This window comes from Staurois parvus, unplaced genomic scaffold (genome assembly GCF_062004578.1).
Source record: "Staurois parvus isolate SC_StPar_1 unplaced genomic scaffold, SC_StPar_1.0 ptg000535l, whole genome shotgun sequence".
Classification (NCBI taxonomy): Eukaryota; Metazoa; Chordata; class Amphibia; order Anura; family Ranidae; genus Staurois; species Staurois parvus.
Window position 1 is genome coordinate 1,072,266 of NW_028318331.1, and position 24,380 is coordinate 1,096,645.

General features: G+C 40.5%; 1 protein-coding gene across 1 annotated transcript in view; it reads right to left on the reverse strand.

The window, feature by feature from the left end:
• The window catches only part of PPIL2 (peptidylprolyl isomerase like 2), a 93,150-nt gene that overhangs the window by 50,328 nt on the left and 18,442 nt on the right, over positions 1–24,380 (reverse strand). The window contains exon 5 of the mRNA XM_089690604.1: positions 23,011–23,062. Within this exon, the coding sequence (XP_089546730.1) occupies positions 23,011–23,062 (52 nt within the window). The remainder of the gene's footprint in view (positions 1–23,010; positions 23,063–24,380) is intronic.

A 24,380-nucleotide genomic window follows, 5' to 3' on the forward strand; every position in this document is an offset into this window, starting at 1 on the left:
GACAACGAAAAAGAGTTGGAATACGAAGAACAGGGACAGGTAAATATAATAAAATTACAGAAAAAGGATGGTCAATGGAGAAGAAGTGACACCAGTCATAGAAAGGGCAGAGAGGTGGAGGAATTTAGAATGCAGCTTAGATCCATGGATAGGAAACTAGAGGGAAAAAGAGAAGATGAGGGGGCCGTAGGAGGAAAGGAGTTGGCTATATTGACACTACCTTTTCTCACAGCAGGAGAACTAATTCTAAAAAAAACCATAGAATTAGAAGATATTAATAAGATTGTTAAACATTGTCCCAAGCCTACAGTATCTCCTGGAGGTACACTTGCTTATTTAAAAAAGGCAGGTTTAGGAAGAAATTACACACAGGAAGATATGAGATTGATCATTGATGGTATTCTGGGAAATAATCCAGTTTGGGCCACAAATTCTATGGATGTAGGATTAATTTCATGTACACCATACACAGTCACACTCAAGGAAGGGGCATTGCCCTACAAACAGAGGCAATACAAATTGTCGACAGAGAAGGAGGAAGGGATTGCTCCTCTAGTGGAAAGATTTTTAGAGACAGGTATTTTAGAAGAAACTGTTTCTCCTTACAACACACCTATCAATCCTGTTAAGACGCCGGATGGCTCTTACAGGTTTGTACAAGATTTGAGGGCCATAAATAATTTGGTGGTTCCATTAGCCCCAATAGTGCCTGATGTGCCATCACTCCTCACCTCCATTCCGTCCGATGCAGAATATTTTACAGTGATTGATTTAACAAATGCATTTTTTTCGGTTCCTGTGGACCACCAGACAAGGGCGCTATTTGTATTTATATTCTGAAAACCGCCAGTTGACCTGGTGTAGATTGCCCCAGGGCTATGTAGATTCGCCTGCAGTCTACTCACTTGCCCTCCAGACCACACTGAGGTCCTGGACCCCTCCCAATGGTTCGGTCCTCATTATATATGTGGATGACCTATTGATTTGTAGTTCAAGTCAGGAGGCCAGTCAGGAGGATAGTTGGTCTCTGTTAGAATGGTTGTCAGGGAATGGTCACAAAGCATCTAAAAAGAAATTGCAATGGTGCCAAAAACAGGTTGAATACCTTGGTTTTATTCTAAGTCATGGTGAGAGGAATGTCAGTCACAAAAGAGCTGCGGCTCTCGTGGGTCTGCCCCGCCCACAAACAAAAAAGGACATGCTAACTTTTCTTGGTATGATTGGTTACTGCCGCCAATGGATACCTGATTGTTCATTCTATGATCACACTGAGGTCTGCCACACTTTCAGAATCACCTGACATTCTCACATGGTCAAATGAAATGGTTGATGCCTTTGTGTACCTGAAGAATGCTATGGTAACGGCCCCTGGTCTTGGACTACCTGATTATAAGAAAATGTTTTATCTGTATGCTAGGGAAAATTGTACAACCATGGCGGGGGTCCTGGCTCAGAAACATGGAGGCAAGCTCCACCCTGTAGCTTTTTTTTTCCAAAGTAGTGCCAACTCAGGTTCAGGGCATGCCTGCTTGTCTGAGAGCTGTTGCATCGTGCGCAATTCTGGTGGAGATGGCTATTTCTTTCACATTGGGACATGAAACTACCCTACACACCACACACCTTGTGTCCTTACTACTGAAAAACATACACACTCAACACATGTCAGCACAAAGGTTGAGCGGATATGAAGTGATTCTTCTATCTGATCCCAACTTGATTATTAAATATTCTTCAGCAAATTCAGGTCCTGCTCCAATTTTGAATGCCCTACTGGGGCTAAAGGGGGAACAGGATGAAGTGGCACCAGAACACAATTGTATAACCCACATACAGCAAGACACTTCCCCTAGGTCCGACATGTCAGCTGTGGCTCTTGATGGGGCCCCAGATGTGTTTGTAGATGGCTCATGTTCTAGGCCAAATGATAGTACTTACCATGCAGGATACGGCATTGTGCAACTTCCTGACAAAATACTCGAGGCAAAGCCAATTCCATATCAGTCAGCCCAAGCAGCTGAACTGATTGCCCTTACAAGAGCATGTCAATTATTTGCAGGACAGGATGTCAACATTTACACAGACTCCAAGTACGCCCATGGTGCTGTACATGATTTTGGGGTCATTTGGGAGAGAAGAGGATTCATTGCTGCTGATGGCAAAACCATATCTCACTCTTCTTTGATATCTGATCTACTCAAAGCCATACAGTTACCAAAAACATTAGCCATTCTACATTGCAGGGCACATACAAATCACAGAGATCATATTGCCAAAGGAAATGCATTAGCAGATAAAGTAGCAAAGGAAGCCGCATTACAACAGGTGGCCAGTGAGCAGATGCCTTTGCTCACTTCAGGCGTCACAACTACCCCACATGACCAGATGTATGCAGATTTACAAAAATTTGCTACAAAAGTCGATTTAGCAGACTGGAATGGTTCTGGAGCACAACTAGATCCAGCTTCTGGTCTAGTGTGCTTAGAGGGGAAACCATGCATTCCCATGTCAAGTGCCCCATTGTTCATTGCACAGTACCACGGTCTAGGACATAGAGGATGGAAAACAACATGTGAAACATTATTGCAGGATTTTTACATTACAGGTTTATCTAGGTTGGTGAAAGAATATGTTTCTAGGTGCATTACATGTATAAGGAACAATCCACATAACCCAAAGAAATCACAACACCAGCATCTAGTGTACCCAACTACACCTTTCACCCATTTACAAATAGATTTTACCCACATGCCAAAAACAGGACAGAGGCAAGAGTTTTTGTTGGTAATGGTGGATATGTTCAGCAGATGGGTGGAAGCATTTGTCACTAATAAAGAAGATGCACAAACTGTAGTCAGAATTCTTACACAGGAGATAATACCCAGATGGGGATGTCTGCTGCAGATAAATTCTGATAACGGACCAGCTTTTGTGGCCAAGGTATGTCAAGATTTGGTAAAAGTACTTAAGATAGATTGGAAGTTTCATATTCCCTATCATCCTCAAAGTTCGGGTATAGTAGAAAGGATGAACAGGTATGTAAGGATAAGTTGAGGAAGGCCACTGGAGGAACCTATACCCACTGGAAGAAGATGTTACCTGCAATTCTAGCAGAGGTAAGAATGACACCTAATAAGACTACAGGGTTATCTCCTTTTGAAATATTAATGGGAAGACCGTTCCCCACTCCTTGGGCTAGACAGCCACTTATGTTAGAAAGAGGGGACCTTGACCTGGTACAAGAATATGTGAGAAAATTGATTCAAACTTTAGATCAGATTGAAAGAAATGTTGTTCGCACCTCTCCTTTATCTTTTCAGGAACCAACACACCTTTTCCAAGTGGGAGATGTCGTAGTGGTCCGCCAACTCGCTAAAGACAAGAAGCAAGGCTACCCCTTTGGACCACCTACTACGGTGATAGCGGTTACCAGAACGGCTGTTCTGGTGGAGAATTCCCAGTCCTGGATCCATGCTAGTCGAGTGAATAAGGTGAACCAAACACCTGAGAAATACGAAACGGAAAAAGGAGGTGAAGGACAAGTAGAAAATCCTCGAAGAGCGGGTGAAGTCGGTGAGAAAGACCCTGAAGATGACATTCCTTACTGCCCCTCATGGTGCTTTGAAACTCTGGGTCCTATTGGGCACACTGACTGTGCTCTTTTTCCTGCCAGTATGGATCCTAACTAACTGTATTTATCACCCTGAGGACTTGGGCCTAATAAAAGGTATCTGTGGTCAAGGACTAGTTTTAAATGAGACCCAGATAACCAAAAGTGAAAGAAAGTCAAAAAGAAGTTTTGAAGAGAACAATCCTTTTTCAGGAAAAATGTTGATGATGCAGTTTAAATATGCTTATGCTCAAAAGTCCGGTTATGATAAATGTTGGATATGTAGTAAGTTACATCCTAGCACATATGAAATTCCTCTTCTGGCCGCTCCAGTCAAAATATTTTTGTTAATAAAAGGGAATGTAAGTATTGGTTTGACCAATATTACTTCTAATGCCACCATATCTTTTCCAACTCTGGGAGTCACTCAACTCCCCGATTGGTGTTTTAGACTGGGGAATACTTCCCACAAGGGAAGGGGAATGTGCTCTCAGTCCATATTAAATATATCTGATCCTGGAAGGAGGGATGGAACTTCTTCTGTGAAACTCTGGCAAGTAAATGGTAAAACCCTGAATGAAAGTTTAGAAGGGATACAAGATAATGTGGGGAAAACTATGTTTGGAAAACTTCTTTTTTATTTTACACTTGTTGTCACCCCTGAATTTCGCTCTGCAATACAAAAATTGCCGATCTCCTTGGGAAACAATACCTATATCTGTTGTGGTAAGATCTGTTACCCTTGGATACCGAGTAATGTCCAGGGCTGGTGCTATGTAGCCCAATTAGTGCCAATTATGGCAGCTATAGACCAAAAGGAACACCAGGTAAAAGCCAGTACATACCCAAAACACCAACTAACTCTGAGACAGAGAAGGGAAACCAAACAAGAAAAGGTAGATCTATTCTCTACAGGTGATAAGGTTTGGTCATGGTTCCCTACCTACACAGGATGGGGAATAACACTCATGAACAAAATAAATAATTACACAAACATTATTGATGATATACTGGAGAGGAACTCTAAGGACATAGGGTTGCTAAATACTGAGACCAGAGCTATTAGAAAACAGCTGGAGATGCAAGAATTAGCTATTGAAAGTATGAGTGCTGCTCTGACAGGTTTGTGTGAGATGACAGAGGATTATGCATGTTGTACTTGGATATATAATACCACAATGACTGTTCCAGATTATTATGAAATAATAAAGCAACACAGGGAACAGGTAGATGGTTTGATGGAAGAAGCTAGAGCTATAGGAAAAGATGGATGGACTCCTTTTGATTGGTTAGGATCAGGATTTGGTTCCATCTTTTCATGGATGAAAGGTATCGCTGTAAGCATAGTCATGATATTGTTTTTTGTTTTATCTTTATATCTATGTTTTAAATGCTCATTATATTGCATTGCTAGAGCTACCAAGCCGCAAAATACAAATGAAGGTTATCTAGCTATGTACAAAAAGATGAATGAAGTAAAGAATTGAGATCATGTTCATGATCTCAGAGGGGATTGAAAGGATCTAGATAACTTCCATTTTGTATTATGTATGCCATTTTAAGTATTAAGTTAGCTTTTTGCAGAAATATTAAAAGTTTAATGAAACTGTTTTTGGTTGTTCAAGGATGTATCAACAGAAGCTAACATGACCCTGACAATGTCTTTGTCTGGCTGTTTTTCCAGAAAGTTAGCCAAAACAATTTGTACCAAGAAATGTATATGTTATGTTTCATGTAGTTAGCTCATGATGGAAATTTACAAGTTACAGTTTTGAAACTCGCTCCCCCCTCCCTTATTATTATCTGTAGTCTATATAATCTTATTAATGTCTAATAAACTTTGAACATCTCTGAACATAAACTGCCGTTATTCCCGTGTTCAAGGGGTGTTCCTAGAATTCTGCTGATAAACCAGGAATCTCTCCACAGACCGGGGGTCTCTGAGGGGAAAAGAAAATCATTCCTTTCAATGACCGTTTGCGTTTAGAAGCGTTTTTTATAGATAACCTCAGGAGACCTTCCAAAATGCCCGGAATGTACTGAAAAACAGTAAAAAAGTAACTATTTCAGACATTTTGAGAGAAATAGAGAGAGCAGAAGCAGAGAGAGCATTATTTGTTGAGATTAGCGGGTTTTTTTTTTGTGGTGTTTGGATGTGTTCCAGCTCAGTTCTGTGCAGAAATTATTGCAGCAGTGTCTAACATATTTTCTTTCATGCGAAACCTCAAAGTATGGTGTACCAGGTCCATTTGAGTACTGGGAAAACACTTTGCATGTATTTTTCATGATGAAAAAAGGCTCTGGACAGCATCTGGAAATGGAAGAGTTAAAACATTTTCCAAATGCAAATAAATGCAGTTAGCCGCGTTTACAAGCGTTTGGCATTTGAAAAGCTGATAAAATCTACTCCTGAACGCAAGTTTGGTGCGTTAAAAAAAAATGACTGTAAATTCAACTGCCTGTAAACGACATAGTGTACATGGATACATAGGAAAACATTAGGGAGAGTTCAGGGGCTGCTTAAAAAAAAAAATGCAGAAAAGCTCCTAAACTTGAGTTTTTCAGCTGCAGTGTACATGGAGCCTAAAACAGAATTCTTCAATGGACAATAGAGAAGAGATCAGTATATCAAACATTAGTGCCCTGCGTACAGCACGACTAGCATGCACAAAAAAACATTATTAGAAATAAATGGATTAGAACTGTCAAGGTGAAAACTAATACTCCCCCTACAACTTCAAGAGCAGCTTAGTCTTCTTGGTAGGGCTCTCATTAGGAACCATGAAAACAATACACTTCCACAGACAACGTTGCATAACTGTTGCAAAAGGTTTAGGGTCTCTAAGCTAACAAATTCAAAGCTAATTTTTTCCTGAGACGCGAGCAGCTGAATTCTGGGTGCCAGGTTACCAACTCATCCCTTTGAAAACACATTCAGGTTACCTAGGCTATGAGCTTCATTAGCTTCAATTATATTAAAGATACTTTTTTAGCAGTTGCTGGAATACAATGAGACCCTTTGCTGTTTATCACAGGCCATCAGATGGAGAGTTTTCCAAAACTTACACCCAAAGTTAGAAAACTCCTTTAATGAGTGACTCTACCAACTATTCGAATCTGTCTAAATATTATATAATCGTTTTTGAGGAAAAAAAGTCAAGGATGTTCATAATGTGAAGGAAAATAAGCCAGCCAGTCCCTCTCACAATCTGCCCACATATATAGGCCCGAGCCTATTGTCTGTTGGATGGTAATATATGACTACAACCCTCCACACTCCTTATCAGCATATCATCCATAACCATTCCTCGCAGTAACACAGTAGAATCTGTCAGGGAATGGAAGATATACTATAAACAAGGACTTATTTTATTTTAGCTTTTGTTTTCATACCTTTTTACCAATTTTTTGGACTCTTCTGGCAAGACACAGGTTAACAAGATCCAGGGTGGCGTGTCTATGACCTAGTTTCTTTAAGGAGCTGGTGCATCCAATGTGAGGGTTTGGTGACATGCTATCCCCTGCAGGTTTTGTGTGTACATATACAGTATATGTGTGAGACTCGACCTTCTTTTAAGGATACCTAAACAGCAGCAGAATCCAGCTATTAAATGTACTCTGAAGTCAGAATTAATAAAGAGACAAGTGCCCTGGAGGGAATTCCTCATGCTTGAAATCTGACCTGGTATTGTAATGGATCTTTCTTTACAATATCAAGGATCAGTTTGGCATGGCCTCAACACACCTGGAAAATCTGGTCATTCACCTCACTCACCTAGCCATTAATAATGAGGTTCACACAACACTGCCCAAATGCCTGTGGGGGATAAATGAAGCTTTTACTGCACCCACTGACATGTGCAAGACACGCTTATGCACGTTAATAGTATGACAGATATGCAAAGTATGCAGACAGTCTGGGTAGAGGACGTACAACCCAATACCTAAGAAGTGGGTCAGAATAGATTATGTGAAATACAACATGTGGTTATAAATACAGACCTGTATTTATAGAGTGCTATTTAAAACCCACATACTGTAATGCACTTGACAGAAGCACTAAAAGTTAAAGAAATAGCCCAACTTTAAACCTATTTATGAAGCTCAAAATAGGAATCTTATAAAAACACAGCCTAACAGTAAAATACAGTAATCAATTTATGCCTCATTCACACATGCATTTAAAATAGGTGGTAGGGAGCAGTAAAAACACAACCCAACCGCCTATCAACGCCACTCACAACTGATAAAACAGGGAGTAGATGGAAGGGAGCAAGGGGCAGATCTGTGTTAAGCGTCATACATATATCAAATTCTGCCAATTCAGCAGAGACTGGATTTCAATCCATGTATGGGCGATCTAGTTGTACACAAGTCGATCTATTGATTGACTTGTGTACAAACAGCCTGTCGGGTTTTTCCCTAACGATCAGTGCCACCAGCTATAGCAGAGAACACTGATCATTGTATTCTGCCAGTGGGGAAGGCTCCCCACTGGCAGAATACAACAGCACAGCAGGAAGGATTCCCCTCATCCACATCAAATGAGTGGATGGGGAAATCAGTTCGTTTTTTCAACCCACTGGCTGAACGAAAGAAAAAAAATGAATCATGTTTGGCCCCTCTTAGTGTTGCCTTTCATCGCCTTACAGAGTTTGGTAGGCATTGACACTTTGCAACCACCTTCATTCACTTGTATTAAAACATGCTACAGTTGCAGCACATTTAAAGTAGCAATTACAAAGTGTCAAAAGTGATCATTTCTCATTTAGCATTGTGAAACAAAAAAAAAAATCCTGCAACCCTGGTGCAACTTGGCCAGAGTTTTCACTGCATTCCTGTATCAGTAAAATGTGTTCATCTGTACATACCTTTAAAAAAAAAAACAAAAAACAAAAAAAAGCATATATGTAAAAAACAAAAAAACTTGCATATATGTAAAATACACTAAAGTTCCTAGGATTTTTTTGACAAGATTGATACAGCATATATCAAAACAATGCTGTTCTAATTACAAGATATATGAATAAATAATCAAAGATAAATTAGTATGAATAAATCTTCCACAGTGTATGTAAAGTGAGGAAAACACTGCACAAATCAAGTCCAAATCTTGCCGTGAATGTCAATCTTGTGCAGAAATGAAAGCCAAGGATGGTGAAAAAAAACTCCTCCAAGAAGGGCCGGTGTTAGAAATCACGTACAAGGTACCTGGCAAGGAGCCCCCACAACAAAGTTTAGTATGCTTAATTTATGAATGAAAAAAAAAAAAAAAATTAATTCTCCTGCGCTCTAGGGCTCAGACAGGTGGCGAACAGATGGAACCAGGCCTGGAGGGATCGTCCACCAATGCATAAAGGGCTGTGCGGCTCCAAAACAAGGCTGGGGAAGCCCAATCAACACTGCAGAATGAAATGAAAACGAGAAGCGCACCAACCTTGCGCATTACCTCTGAGGAAGAAGGGACCCCCTTCGAAACGCGTCAGCTGTACTGAACACCTACTCCCCTGATGGGACTCATGTTAGCTTCAAGTCCCTGTGAGGACTTACATGCCTGATTTTATTCGCTGTTTGTGAGTATATTTTTTACAATTAATAAATTTTGGTTACTGAGGTAATGCGCAAGGTTGGTGCGCTTCTGTAGGGGGGAACTACAGGGAATCTGTTCCAGTCAATGCCACCTTCACCACCCCTCCTGTCCAGGTTCCCTTTCCTTCTGCAGGTCAGCTGCCCCAGCCCCACCTGTTCAACTGCCTCCAGGTATAAAACAGCAAAAATGTGTTCTTTCACCAGTGCCACACACAGAGGCTTACTGTAAGGAAATGACCCTCTAACATGAGAAGTCACACAGCGCTTGAAATTAACAGGTTCTAGCAGTAAGTTTGAGGTATTGCCATTTCCATCCACAAAACACGTCACCTCTGATTCAAAGAAGTAACCATGGAAAGACAAAAAGAGAGCCAGATGCTCCACATAGTATAAAACCATTCCTAAAATGTATTAAAATCAGTACAGCTACTCACATATAAGACACAACAGAGCTGTAAAAAGCATTAAAGTCCCAAGAAAATGCACAAATAACTTCCTCATTCTCCACCGCATAGTGACGTGTTGGCTCTACCTTGCGCATTTTGTCACAACTGACATCGGGGGTTTGGAAACCGCAATTGCATGCCACACATTAAGTATCCAGGCAGGACAGTAGAAAACAGGAAATAGGAAGTAGAGAGATTCTCCAGGAAGGCAAGCCTCATTTCAAAACAGGACAATCAGCAAAAATATGCCATCTTTTGGTTTAATAACAAAGGATCTGTAAAACAATACTCGCGGGATCCCAAACCAAAAATACAAGATAGCATAAAAAAAAAAATCAAAATGTTTTCCAATGTCCTGCCAGTCCCTCTGCTTTCCTATTAAAAACTGACCACACTAATCAGGAGAACACACCATGGTCAGTTTTCTAGGTATGTTGGGAACTCGGTGTGCTCTCTTCCAATGATCAGACTTGTCCTGACACCCCCACCCCTGCACAGCTGATCACTGGGAAGTTCATTGTCCTGCTGTTTCCTCCCTCAGCTTATGCAGCTCAGAACAGAGGAAATGTGATCACTTATAAAAACATTATAAACACTTTTTTGCCTTTTTTATATCTAAAGTTGTTATTATTATTTGTTACACAAATGTTTTGCCTTTCAATCCTGTTTGAAACTGAATGGTGTGTTTTACCATTTTAACTTACCCCTTAGCTCCGGCGCCTCCCAGTCCTTTAAGGGTTTCAGAAGCCGGGAGGTGGGGCGGGGTTTTAGGGTCATGTGACCGCTGTGATTTGCTGTCACGGCGGTCACATGATCGGGAAAGGTCCCGATCGAAAGAGGAGATCAGGACCTTTCTGTGAGTACCGGACATGTATGCTGGGAGCATGCAGGGTGTACGCTCTCAGCACATATGTTTTTCTTAATTGCACGCAAATCTGCGGCCACTCGGCGTCAAGGTCCAGACACCGGGAGGCCGCACATTTGCGTGCAGCCGGAGCCAAGAGGTTAAAGCTGAACATTACCCATAACAGTTTGCTAACAATTAATGTTCTTTGACATAAGAACATACATTCTACATTAATAATTATCCTCAGTGACACCCCGGTCTTTGTGCTGATAGCGCGCTGTGCGGCGCACTCCCAGCACAAAGACAGGTACGCAAATATGCAGCCCCATGGAAAAAAGCACAGTTCTGTGAGGCCACATATTTGTGTGACATTGTTGTCAAGCGGTTAAACAATGTATGCACTTATTTTTAATGTATTAAATAGCTATATGTTATATATATATATAGCTATACCTGCAAAAGGGTCCAGCCTGAAGTGACCTATCAGGACTTCATTTTCTGACAAAAAAAAAAAAGTTTGAGTATAGATACACTTTAAAATCTAATATATGACAAAATCAATTCTTCTTAAAAGTCCATATAAAGAGTTTGCTGGGTCAAACTTCAAAATCTGGAAAGTTTTTGTATGCCTTTAAACACATAGCAGCAGGTTGAGGACCTATTCACAGCAGGTGCTGAAGGACTGCATTGAGCAGCTATTCCAGCACAGCCCCACAGCAAGACTAGGCAAAACGCCTAGTCTCCTACATGGCCAGTGTGAGCTAGAAAGGAAGTACTGCAGGCAGTACTTTTTTCAGCACAGCAGGCAGTACTTTTTTCAGCACAGCGTGACGCAATGCACTGCTTTGCTCTATGCTGTGCCAAATAGAATTTTATGAATTTTCGCTGTGTGACATTTGAATACAGTCTGCAAAAAATAAAAAAAAAAAAACCTCGAATGCACTGAACCCTGCTTAATGGAAAACTCACTGCTAGACTTAGTTACATACAGTAGTTAAGCTGGTTGAAAAAAGACACAAATCCATCCAGTTCAACCAACGTCAGGGCAGTATGTCTAAATTCCATATGGTCTGGTAGGCATGGGTCTCAACTTACCTGCCGTACTACATGGACAGCCGATTGTTGGAACTATAACAATCACTATTACCAGACATGTAAACTTAAGCTTCATGCTAACCCCCCCCCCAGCCAGCTACCTCAACTTCCCCCCTTCTTTAAGCCTTCCCCTCTCCACTCCTCTGTCATTTTCTGTTCTTCCCTGTTTTTACATTGTTTACCGATTCAATATTAATAAATATGCAGCATATGTGACCCTTTTTACACTCTGCATCATCTACATCGTATCTAGTGTTACCTTCTTAATAGCACTATTTTGGCAATGAGAAATCATGTTTTGCTGAGCATTGCTGTTGACTACTATACCTTTACCAGCATATGTCATGCATATGAAAACAGTGGAGTTATACACCCTCTGCATCTTTTTATTTTTAAAAAATAGATAAAAACTGTTGAATACAGAAAAAAAAAGTCAACAGTCCAATGTGCCATGATCGGCGCATCAGCATTATGCCATCCTACACAAAGCACAGCCACTGGTGTGAACCAGCCCTAAAAGGAGCCTGTAGGGTCAAAAATGAGGGCTTCCATTAATGAATACAAAAACAAAAAGTATGACAGGCCTGGAGCTCCCATTTTTCAGTAGCAAAGCAATAACTAACATTTTTAACATCTTGAACCCTAAATATATGAGCAAGATATTAGGAAACATGATAAATTCCCTTAGTTCTTCACACGGTTTGTTATCTGAAAAGCAGTGCTATGCTAAGTATTTTCAAAAAATCATGATTTGGCAATCGTCCATATTAGGGTCTATATTGATGGCATCAGTTTACATCAGCTTAAGATGCTTCCGAGATCATACATTTATTAAGGAGTGCCATTAAACCGCTGTTGACCAACCCCCTTCTAACCTACTTCAAGCAGGTTTTTTCATTCTCCTAGTAATATATGGGAATGCAAAACCAGTTTGAAGTGTACAAAAGCTCATCAACACAGACCCTTAAAGTTACAAAAAGAGGATCAGGAAAAAATGATCCAGCATTTAAAAAAATACCCAAAATAAATATGATTTTAAGTGAAAGAAACTTTGCTCGTTTAAGAAAAACCAAATCGCAATGCTCAAACTAACAAAGGGATTATACAGTACTTTCGTATGTCATATGTTTTATTTATTAGGGTCAAGACTGAAAATATTTTTAGGCAGTCTATCCAACCAGCAGGTGGCGCACACGTTTCCTTTTCTCCTCCAAGCTTTGTCACTCTCAGCTCTGCTGAAAAAAGTCTGTTTATTCAGAGTAATCACAGCAATGACTCATCCCATAGGAGTCAGCTCAGTTGGAGGTTTAATCAGACAAAATGGAGCTGCAAGGCAAACACGATTTGTTATGTTGCCTCCTATATTAAAAAACTAATAAATTCCCTTTAAGCAGTTCATTTAATTTTGGTGTTCTTTTTCATTTGTCACTGCATCTAGTTTGGCATATTGTACATAAGTGCTGGCTTTTGTTTAAAGCTGAAGTCTGGTGAGTGGAGTAGAGTAGGCCACCTCTACTCCACTCCGGTAAGGGGGGGGGGGGGGGATGGCAAGGATACAGGCAGGGCTAGGCAGATACTGGTGGAAAGGGACTCAGTTGTTAGGAGGACAGATAGGGCAAGCTGTGACAAAGACCGTGATCGCCAAACGGTATATTGTTTACCGGGTGCTAGGGTTCGGCATATCGTGGATCGCATGGACAGATGGTTGGGTGGGGCTGGGGAGGACCCAGCTGACATGGTACACATTGGTACCAATGACAAAGTTAGTGGAAGGTGGAGCATACAAAAAATTATTTCAAGGACTATATTTATTTCAGGTGTTATATTGAAGAAAAGGACCCCTGAGGTGATATTCTCAGAAATACTGCCTGTACCTCGCGCCACACCAGAGAGGCAGCAGGAGATAAGTGAACTTAACAAGTGGCTGAGGAATTGGTGCAGGAAAGAGGGTTTCTGGTTCCTAGAGAACTGGGCTGACTCTTCAGTCAGATACCAGCTCTATAGTAAGGACAGACTGCACCTTAATAGGGAAGGTGCCGCTCTGTTGGGGAAGAGAATGGCCAAAAAGTTGGGGGCAGAACAACTTCATGAGCCAGTTGGCGGATTCCCCAACTAGAAAGAATGCATTGCTAGATCTATTAATTACAAACAACACAGATCTGGTCGCAGATGTGGAAAATACAAGACAACTTAGGAAATAGCTATCATAGGATAATTACATTCAGCATAAATCATTGGATAAGGAGGCACAAGGGTAGTACAAAAAAACTAAACTTCAAAATAGCCAACTTTCCTAAACTATGCTCAATACTACAGGATATTAAATGCGGCCAAATCTTAGAAACAATGAGCACTGAGAAAAAAATGGGAATACTTTAGGAACATATTAAATAAAAGGTATTATCCAGTGTATTCCAATGAGCAATAAAATATAAAAAAGTGAAGGTCAAGCCTGGGTGGCTAACCTTTAACATAAAAGCACATATCAAAGAGAAAAGAATGGCCTTCAAGGAATATAAGGCAGAAGGATCATTATCAGCATTCCAACACTACAAGGAATGCAATAAAAAGTGTCAGAAAGCAATCAGGGCGGCTACGAGAGACACATAGCAGAGAAGAGTAAAAAGAACCACAAGAAATTAAAAAAAAATATATTAAATATTAAAAAAGTGAGGTCTGGACATACTGGCCCCCTAAAGGATGATGAAGGGAATCGGTTTACAAATGACAAGGAGAAGGCAACTGTATAAAGTACATTCTTCTAGTTTTTACTAAGGAAAAGGAGGGGTATAGAAATCAGGACTGTATCATTTGTAACATCACAGAATGTACCCTAGTGGCTAACAGAAGACAGTGTCCAAAAAGACTATTAAATCTCAACACAAATAAATCACTAGGACTAGATGGCTTACACCAAAAAGAGTCCTCAAAGAACTCAAGTCAAAGTTAAGTTAAAGCCAGACCAATATACCTAATTTTTATGGACAGCATTGATACCGATTGATTGGCGAAGGGCCAACGTGGTACCACTATTCAAAAAAGGGCAGAGACCTGGGTACTACAGACCAGTAAGTCCAACATCATTATTATGTAAACTAATTGAGGGGAAAAGGGACTATAAGATTTCACTGAAGAAAACCGTATAATAAGTAGTAATCAACATGGATTTACAAAAGGTCGTTCTTGACAAACCTATCTGTTAACATTTTATGAGGAAGTGAGCAGCCATCTAGATAAAAGAAGGGTGGTGGATATGATGTAACTGGATTTGGAAAAAGCATTCAATACAGTTCCATATAAACGTTTAATTCACAATCTAAGATCTATAGGCATGAACAGTAAGGTTTGTTCGTGGATATAAAACTGCTTACAGGGACTTGTCCAATGGGTGGTGATACATAGTTAGTACTCGGACTGGACTGAAGTGGTAAGTGGGGTACCACAAGGCTTTGTCCTGGGGCCAACCCTGTTAAACTTTTTCATAAATTATATAGTGGTTGGTATAAAGAGCTCCATCTCAGTATTTTCTGATGATACAAAGCTAAGTGGGACAATATTTGCACAACACGATATAAAAACTTTACAAAAAGACCTCAATAAAAGTGATAGGGTGGGCAAATACATGGCAAATGAAGTAATGCACTTGGGGGCTAAAAATATGAATGCTTATTACTCGATAAGGGGAGAACCTCTGGGGGAATCCAGGAAGGAAAAAGATTTGGAAGTCCTAGTAGATGACAGGCTCAGCAATGGCATGCAGTTTCAAGCTGCAGTAAGCAAAGCTAAAAAAATATTAGAGTGCATTAAAAAGGGAAATTACTCCAGAGATAAAACTATAATCCTGCCACTTTACAAAACTCTGGTTTGGCTGCATCTGTAGTATGCGGACCACTTCTGGTCACCAATCCTCAGGAGGGAGATGCAGGAAGTGCAGAGAGTCCAGAGAAGGGCAACTAAGTTAATAAAAGGGACTTGAGGACATCAATTGTGAGGAGCGATTACAAACACTAAACTACTTATCCCTGAAGAAGAGACATTTGAGATGGGATATGATAGAGATATACAAGTATCCTAATGGTGATTCTAGCATAGGGAATAAACTATTCAGTCTTAGGGAGTGTAATAAGACACGGGGCCACTCAATGAAATTGGAAGAAAAACATTTGAACCTTAAACTGCGTAAGGGGCTTCAAGGGGTTCACTATCAGGGCGGTAAGATGTGGAACTGACTTCCACAATTGGCAGTGTCAGCAGGAAGCATTGATAGTTTTTAAAAACTCTTGGACAGTTATCTTGACTAACACAATATAAACGGATACGGGCAAAAACACAATATACAAGGATAAGGGCAATGTTTTTGACACGACACACTCAGGTTGAACTGAATGGACTGGGGTCTTTATTCAACTTTATCAACAACGTAACTATATAATCCCCCCAATATTAATATATATATATATATATATATATATATATATATATATATATATATATATATATATATATATATATATATATATATATATATATATATATATATATCTATCTATCCTACAGCATATGACCTGCAAATCTACATCAAAATCCATGGACATGTGATGCTCTGGGTCCTGAGCAGGGGCGGACTGACCATTTGGAAACTCGGGCACTGCCCGAGGGCCCGGGGTAAGTAGGGGGCCCCATGAGATGCCCCTGGTACCTTTTTCATAGGCTTTTTTGAGTTTGGGCAAGGACACAGGGGCCCCATGATCCCCTATTGCCCGGGGGCCCCATGAGTTGTCAGTCCGCCCCTGGTCCTGAGTCTTCTTGTTTCCTCATGGCAGAATGAAAGATTTTTCTTTAGATGCCCATATACACTAATTGGTAAAAATCACTTCCCATTGGATTTATTGACCTTCATAGGGTCCTGAAGAATCCAGCTGAGGTGTGGTAATATTTTCTACCGGTCAGTAGTGGAGCACTGGTCTTCAATCCTGGAAGATGGATTATGGAGGGTTGCACATTCCAGCAAGTTAATAGTGCTTAAGAAAGTCTTTGTTTTTTCCAAATGTGAATGGATGAGAGAGTGGCATTTCTTATTTTGTCACTTGAAGAGATTTCATGTATAATATTTTTTTTCACCATTTTGTTTCTGTTAGTGTTGTCTCTTTATCATCGGCACTGCATTAAATACAAAGAAAGTATTTTTACTTACCTTTGGTCTGCTAAAAATACATTTAATTTTTGTTGGATAGGTGCAAACATTTCTTGTTGCTTTTGCCAGGCATCTTGTCAACTGATAATTTTCTGTGTTATATGTTGATGCACAAGGAGAATTTAGGCTACACGTAAACAGACAGGTAGTGCTGGTGTAAATGACAGTGGCAGGAATCCTCCGATTCCTGCAGCTGTTTTTTTCCATCTGTGAGAAGCTACCTGTGGCTGTCCAGCTAGCCAGCGATTACCTGCAGTGACTGCTGCTGGAAGCACACAAAGTGAGGAGAAATCTGTTTGTTGTAAGGCTAGCTATACACGTTAAGGTTTCTTATGTTCAACCCTGTACGGATTGAGAAATGTTACTGTTACATTTAAATATAAGATACAATAAAGAAAGTGCTCACAGCCAAACCTTCATACCTTCATATTATGTATATACATTTTTAGGGTGTCACAATCCCTAGAACATTGGTACTGTCAAACTTGTACTGCAACATGCTTCTAAAGAGCATCACAGCAGCTAAAGTGTAATTAATGAACTATTATCACAATCACGGTCTATAACTTCCTTCAGCCCTAGCACATTCAAACATCTGTTATAAACACAATCAACGCTGCTGGATTGTCATGTGATGAGTCACCTTTCCATCACTATTATTAACTGTAAATGCGTTAAACACAGATTGTGGGAATGGTGCTTCAGTAATACACAAACAAGACTGTTAAAAGCAATGTGTGTCTCTAATAATTAACATACTGCCATCTAGTGGTAAAACAGTGAACTGCATATGAAGTCTATCTGCCAAGCAATTCACCTTGCTATCATATACCACTGTTGTAAGATTCAACCCGAAAAGCTGAACACATTTCAGGGACAGAATATGCTACTGTTCTGATCACAGTATTAAAGTGTTACTAAACCCATGACCCTGCAGTCACAATATCTGGTCTCCCACAGTACACAGAACATGGAAGTGCAATTATTTTAGTAAATATAAAGTGCTAAATACCTTTTCTCATCAGCAGTTAGAGCAGTCCTGTGACTTCTATCAGTGTTCAGCAGAGCACTGGTTAAAGCTTGTAGGAGGAGTTTTCTTTCTGCTCTAGGAGCATGCAGAACCCCTGACCTCCATCTGGAAAGTACCGATTGGCCCTCTCCCAAGAAGCAAGAAAAAAACCCAAACACCTCCTAGCAATACACAACAAACTGAACATGTGCAGAGTGTCTCCACATGATATGTCTTATCAGGAGATAACAGGGGGGCACTGGAAGAAGGGGAGGATCAGAGAAGTCAGGATCACACAGAATTGTTGCACAATGCAGAGGATTAACCCCTTAGGCTCCACAGTGAATATAACAAGCATGCTTTACTGCATATACAAACTGATTTTACGGATGTGGGTTTAGTATCACTTTAAAGCAGCATGAGAAAAATATCCAATTACAATTGGTCTTGATGCAGAAATATTAATCAGTATCTGCCCACCAAGCTGGCAGGGATAATGTGCCAAAAAAAAGAAGGTGTGAGAAAAGAACTGTTGGCAACCTAGTCATTCAACAGGAGCCAGATTGGGGTCTGTATTGCAAAAAAATCTGTGCTCTTATTACAGGTCATAATAACTGAATATATCAAAATTTTAAAAATATAGATTACAAATATAACTGACCAAGTTCAAATAAGAACAGAAATATACAGCAGGTAAAATAAGTATTGAACACATCACCATTTTTCTCAGTAAATATATTTCTAAAAGCTGCTATTGACATGAAATTTTCACCACATGTCGGTAACAATCCATGCAATCCATACATACAAAGAAATCAAAACAAATAAGTTCAGACATTAAATTATGTGTAATAAAATGGAATGACACAGGGCAGAAGTATTGAACACATGAAGAAAGGGAGGTACAAAAAAAGCATGGAAAGCCAAGACATCAGCTGAAATCTATCAGTAATGATAAAGCAATCCTGTCCCTTGTCAGTGCAAATTAATATCAGCTGGTTCAGGCTCAACTGATGGCCTATAAAAAAGGTGTCTTACTAACAAGGTGTCACACAAGAAACACCTCATGATAGGTAAAAGCAAAACACTGTCACAAAACCTTTGCAACCTTTAGACATTTAGACAAGCCTGTGAAATACTGGGAAAATATAGTCTAGTCAGATGAGACCAAAGTTGAACTCTTTGGATTCCATAATGCACACTATGTTTGGAGGTCATATGGCACTGCACATCACCCCAAAAACACCATACCAACAGTGAGGTTTGGAGGTGGGAACATCATGGTGTGGGGCTGTTTTTCAGCAAACGGTACTGGCAAATTTTATATCATTGAAGGAAGGATGAAAGGAAAAATGTGCCAAGACATTTTTATAAAAATCTGCTGCCATCTATCAGAATCATTAAGATGAAACGAGGGTGAACATGTCAGCAAGACAATGATCCGAAACACAATGCCAAGGAAACTCTCAATTGGTTTCAAAGAAAGAAAATAAAGCTGTTAGAATAGCCCAGCCAATATCCTAACTTGAATCCAATAGAAAATCTATGGAAAGAACTAAAACATCAGATTTCATAGAAGAGGCCCACGGAACCTTCCAAGATTTGAAGACTGTTTGTGGGGAAGAATAGGACAAAAAAAAAAAAAAAAAAAAAAAAAAAAAAAAAAAAAAAAAAAAAAAAAAAAATCGCACCTGAGCAATGCATGTGACTAGTTTCCCCATACAGGAGGTGTCTTGAAGCGGTCATTACCAACATAGGATTTTGTACGAAGTATTAAATAAATTTGTGATGTGTTTAATACCTATTTTACCCACTGTAAATTAAACAAAATTTGTTTTTTTTATCACTTTGATTTTTACATCAGTGATATACTGAAACAATTCCTATTAAAGCTTTATTATTTAGTTGGGTTTTCCTCACAACACCATTCATTATGAAGAATAATTGTGGAATTACAAAATTCAATCCCAACAGAATGGAGTCTCACTGAGCTGCTTCAAAGAGTTCATATCCACACAGAGATAATGTGTATAGCCGCAATTGCCTACAGTTTGGTTTACAGCCAATGGTGGATAGGATTTACGGTTGGAGGCAGCTTTGGAATTAAGGTAAGTATTGCAGCATTTTTTTAAAAAAAAAATTCAGTGTACTTAGTGTTTTTTTTTTTTACTGTTCACCATTTGCAAAAATTTTTATATATATATATATATATATATATATATATATATATATATATATATATATATATATATATATATATATATCTCTATCTATCTATCTATCTTGTCATTTACATTGTGCTTGCAATTACATGTCTAAACACCGTTTCATGTCTATGGCTAGAGAACAATGGGAAAGCATGTTTAATTAAAGGGGAACTCTCTAACCAATTCTTGTTCAAATATTTTATTGTAAGGTAACAAGCCAGTATTACAGCATAACAACATTAGAGGTTACAAATCAAGAGGTCACAAGCATCTTTAAACATTGCTTAAAAACGGAGTTGGTGCCGATGATCATGAAATGTGTAGGTTAATGCAGCGATTCAATAAAGGGGTAGTATGACTAGTGTGGTGTTTCGTGCAATGGCAATAAGGAGGTGAACACCTCATTTGGCATAATGATGTGTCGTTAGTGACCAATCGAGGAAGAAGGAAGAAGAGGAGGGAGGAGGAAGGGGGAGGAAGAAGGAGAGGAGGAAGGGGGAGGAAGAAGGAGAGGAGGAAGGGGGAGGAAGAAGGAGAGGAGGAAGGGGGAGGAAGAAGGAGAGGAGGAAGGGGGAGGAAGAAGGAGAGGAGGAAGGGGGAGGAAGAAGGAGAGGAGGAAGGGGGAGGAAGAAGGAGAGGAGGAAGGGGGAGGAAGAAGGAGAGGAGGAGGGAGGAAAGGAAGGAGGGAGCGAAGGATGAGAGTATAGGGGAAATGTGTGTAGAGGTGTAAAGTAGCGTGGGGGGGTGGGAGAAGTAGGGTATAAGTGGCCAATAAAGAGTCGTAGGGAATATCAAAGTAGCCCCGAGGGAAGATGCAGCCCTGGTATTGGGCATGACCCAAGGGCCAGTGCGGATCTTAACATGGCTAAGGATTCATCGAACTCAGAAGGCAGGAAGTGTTCCACCCAAGGTTTCCAAAGCTGTTCGTATATGCTCACTTTATCTTGAAGAACTGCTTCAACCTTAGCGTGGATCATGGCCCTAGTAATCCTGTGTTTGACCTTTAAGATGTGAAGGTGAGGGGTTTTCCATGCTTTAGCGATGGTTTGTTTTTCTGCGGTCATGACCTGCAGAAGGAGTTTGACGTGCAGGTGGGACGTTCGAGGGCTGTAGCTGGGTCTGGGAGTAAGGGGTAGGGGAGCATGGTGGAAAGAAGATGGAAAATCTCTTTCCAGAAGGTGGTAGGCGTGGGGCAATCCCACCATTTATGATAATGGGTGCCATGTCGGAGCGACCTCTAAAACATGTGGAAGGGTAGGTAGGGAGAAATTTAGCTATCCAAATGGGAACCATACACCATCTCATGAGCACTTTATAATTTGTTTCTAAGGCCTCTATGTTTTGGGAAGCCGATTTAGTATTTAACCAGATATCTTCCCAGGAGGGATCAAAAGCAAGACCGAGATCTCTCACCTATCTATTGACGTATTGTATAGATGAAGGCGAAGGTGGGGCCAAAAGGTGGGAATAAAGTGTGGATATTAGGCCTAGTGTGTTGGTCATTCTTGCATGTCCGTTCAAATGTGGTCATAGCCGGTGTAGTGGGGTTAATCCGCAGGTTGGGAGTGAGAAAGTGTTTCATTTGTAGATATCTAAATATTTCAGACTCTGGAAGGCCGTATATGTTTAACTCAAAGAAGGGAACAACTTGAACGTATCTGGGGTTGTTAATCTGTGTGTCCTTTTAAGGTCGTTACAAAACCAGTTGTGGAATGCGGAAGGGGATGTCCAGGCTGGTGTAAATACAGGATTGTGAAGAAAGGACAGAAGAGGGTTATGAGGAGAACGCAAGCCGAAGCGGGTCTTGAGAGTGTCCCAGAGGGATAAACGATTTGGTGACAGGGTTTCGGATTGTGCGACGGTCTTTCGGGTGAAGCCACATTAAATTTGCAGCTGATAGTGGATCACAGTCCATGGCCTCGATAGCAACCCAGAGGGGGGGGGGTCTCGTGAACCGTGTGGTATTTAGGGAGTTGAGCAAGGTGTGCCGGCTGATAGTATTCAGTGAAGTTGGGAAGGTTCAGACCTCCAAAGGCCTTAGAGGAAAAAAGAATTGTCTTGGAGATTCGTAGTCTAGTTTTGCCCCATATATAGGACTGAGTTCAGCGTTGGAGAATCCTAAGGTAATAGGATGAGACAGGTGTGGGAAGAACTCGAAAGAGATCGTTAATCTTGGACAGGATGGACATTTTAACAACAGTAATGTGCCCCATCCATGCCAGGGGCAAGGAAGACCAGGGAGGCATAAGCTTGGTTAGGTGTGTTAACATGGGTGGGTAATTAGAGCAAAAGAGCGTGGACAGGTCGGCGGTAAGCTTGATGCCTAAAAAGGGGATATGGTGCGTAGACCAAGAGAACGGGAGGGTGTCTTTGAGTTGTAAGAGGGATGGAGCAGGTATGGAGATATTAAGTGCTTTAGATTTTTAGGGATTGATTTGCAAACCATAGATAGCTGAAAATTGTTCAAGCGTGGTCAAAAGGTTGGGGGCAGAGATGAGTGGAGTCGTCATAAACAGGAGTATGTCGTCTGCAAAAAGGGTCAGTTTGTGGTGATGGTGGGCTCCTAACTCTAGTCCTCAGATATCGGAGTTATTGCGTATCGCTTATGCGAGAGGTTCAATGGCTAGGGCAAAGAGGAGAGGGGACAGGGCGCAGCCTTGACGAGTTCCGCGTTGGATAGGGAATGGGTCAGACTCTCTAACCAATACTTATCAGCTTTTAATAGATTTGGGAAGATTCTGGCAGAATTCTGTCTGTGGGGAAATGTGTTATCACTTTCAATCTTAGGGGAAAGCTCTAATGTTTTCACTGCAAGAAGAGTTTGGAAAAACGGACAGATTCTTATCCACCACCACACAAAAAAAAAAAGCCCATAAATATTTTATCTGTTAATATCTTAGTTAACTTGATTCAAACTGATTATGTTTTTACTGTGGAAGAGTATTTAAAGAGAGAAGGAACAAAATGACCAGCATCCTTCTAACAATATATACAGAAGACATTGACAGAAACAAACCTCTCCTGTGATAGGGTTAGTTCCATATCTCTTTATCCATGGGACAATACTCCTGCAGGAAAATAATCAGAAGGTCAAATCAAAATCGCGCATAATTAAGATCATTAATCAGAACTCATATTACATGTTAAAGTGTAAAAAATGCAACAAACAGCTGGTTTTGGTGCTGGGATTTGGGAGCCTATAGTTTTTGGCATGAAACTGCATTTTTTTTAAATGCCCAATAAGGCAAGTCTATATTTAAGGGTTACGGTTAACATTGGGGAATAGGCTGGGGTTTTGGCTTTAAGTGTTAAAGGAAACCTGTGCTAGATTTTAAACTTGTAAACATCCTACACAAGATGCCTAAAATTACTCTGTCTAGCTCCCTTGTTACCTTCTCCCATGCTTACCTATAGAACTTGTCCAGAACCTCCCCCATCCATGTCTGGTTAACTCCTACCTTGTCCGCTTTTGGGCGATCCCTGAAAACCCATTTATTCAGAGAAGCCTACACCACCTCCATCTAAAAACTGCACTGTAGCCACCCCCATAGCCGCAATCTGTGAGACAATGAACTAAAAATCATATCTGCTGCTGCGGCAGAAAGCTTGTAGTTCTCAATGAACTGCGAGGGGGCTAATGAGCGCCCTCATAGATCATTGACATTTCTTCCAGCTTTGTAAGTGTCTGCCCATATGGAGGTACGAGCAGGCAAGCTGGAGGAAGAGTCTGCAGGAGCCTTATATTCATTCAAAGTCAGTAGATCATGGGTGCAATGCTCTGCAGGCAAAAATATTAAAAGGCATCTATAAAGATCTTGGAAGCACTGAAAAACACCCACTGACCTATCAGAAATGCACTTAGTCCTTATATTCCTGTTAAGGTCGGTTTAAGTGTTGAAAGTTAATTTTGAAGGTTTGTGAAGGGTAAAACCTCAATCATGTTTTTACGAATGTCTGTATCCCCGTTAGCCTGAATTCATGTCTATATGACATGTGTCAGGTTATAAAGGAGATCTCTTATACCTTGTGGTATACCAGGCTCCCTTGCCACTGATCAATATCTTGGTTCCTGAAAGCACAGTTTTCTGGGAATATTAGCCTACTGGGTCACTCGTATGTCACTCTGGCACCTTTACTGTCATGGATGAGGTTAGGCAGCTGCTTATAAAATACATAAAACTGATAAGCAACAGAGCACTCACATTAAACCATGTACAAATCCCCCAAACCGGCTATGCATATAGATACTTTCCCAGAGTACCTAATTGCTTAAACATACATATGCCTTCTCCCCTACCTGAACTGCATTGTGAAAGGGGATGGGGGAATATGCCTAATCTTCACTACAAAGAAGTGGAGGACCAGCAGGACACTTCACACACTGCT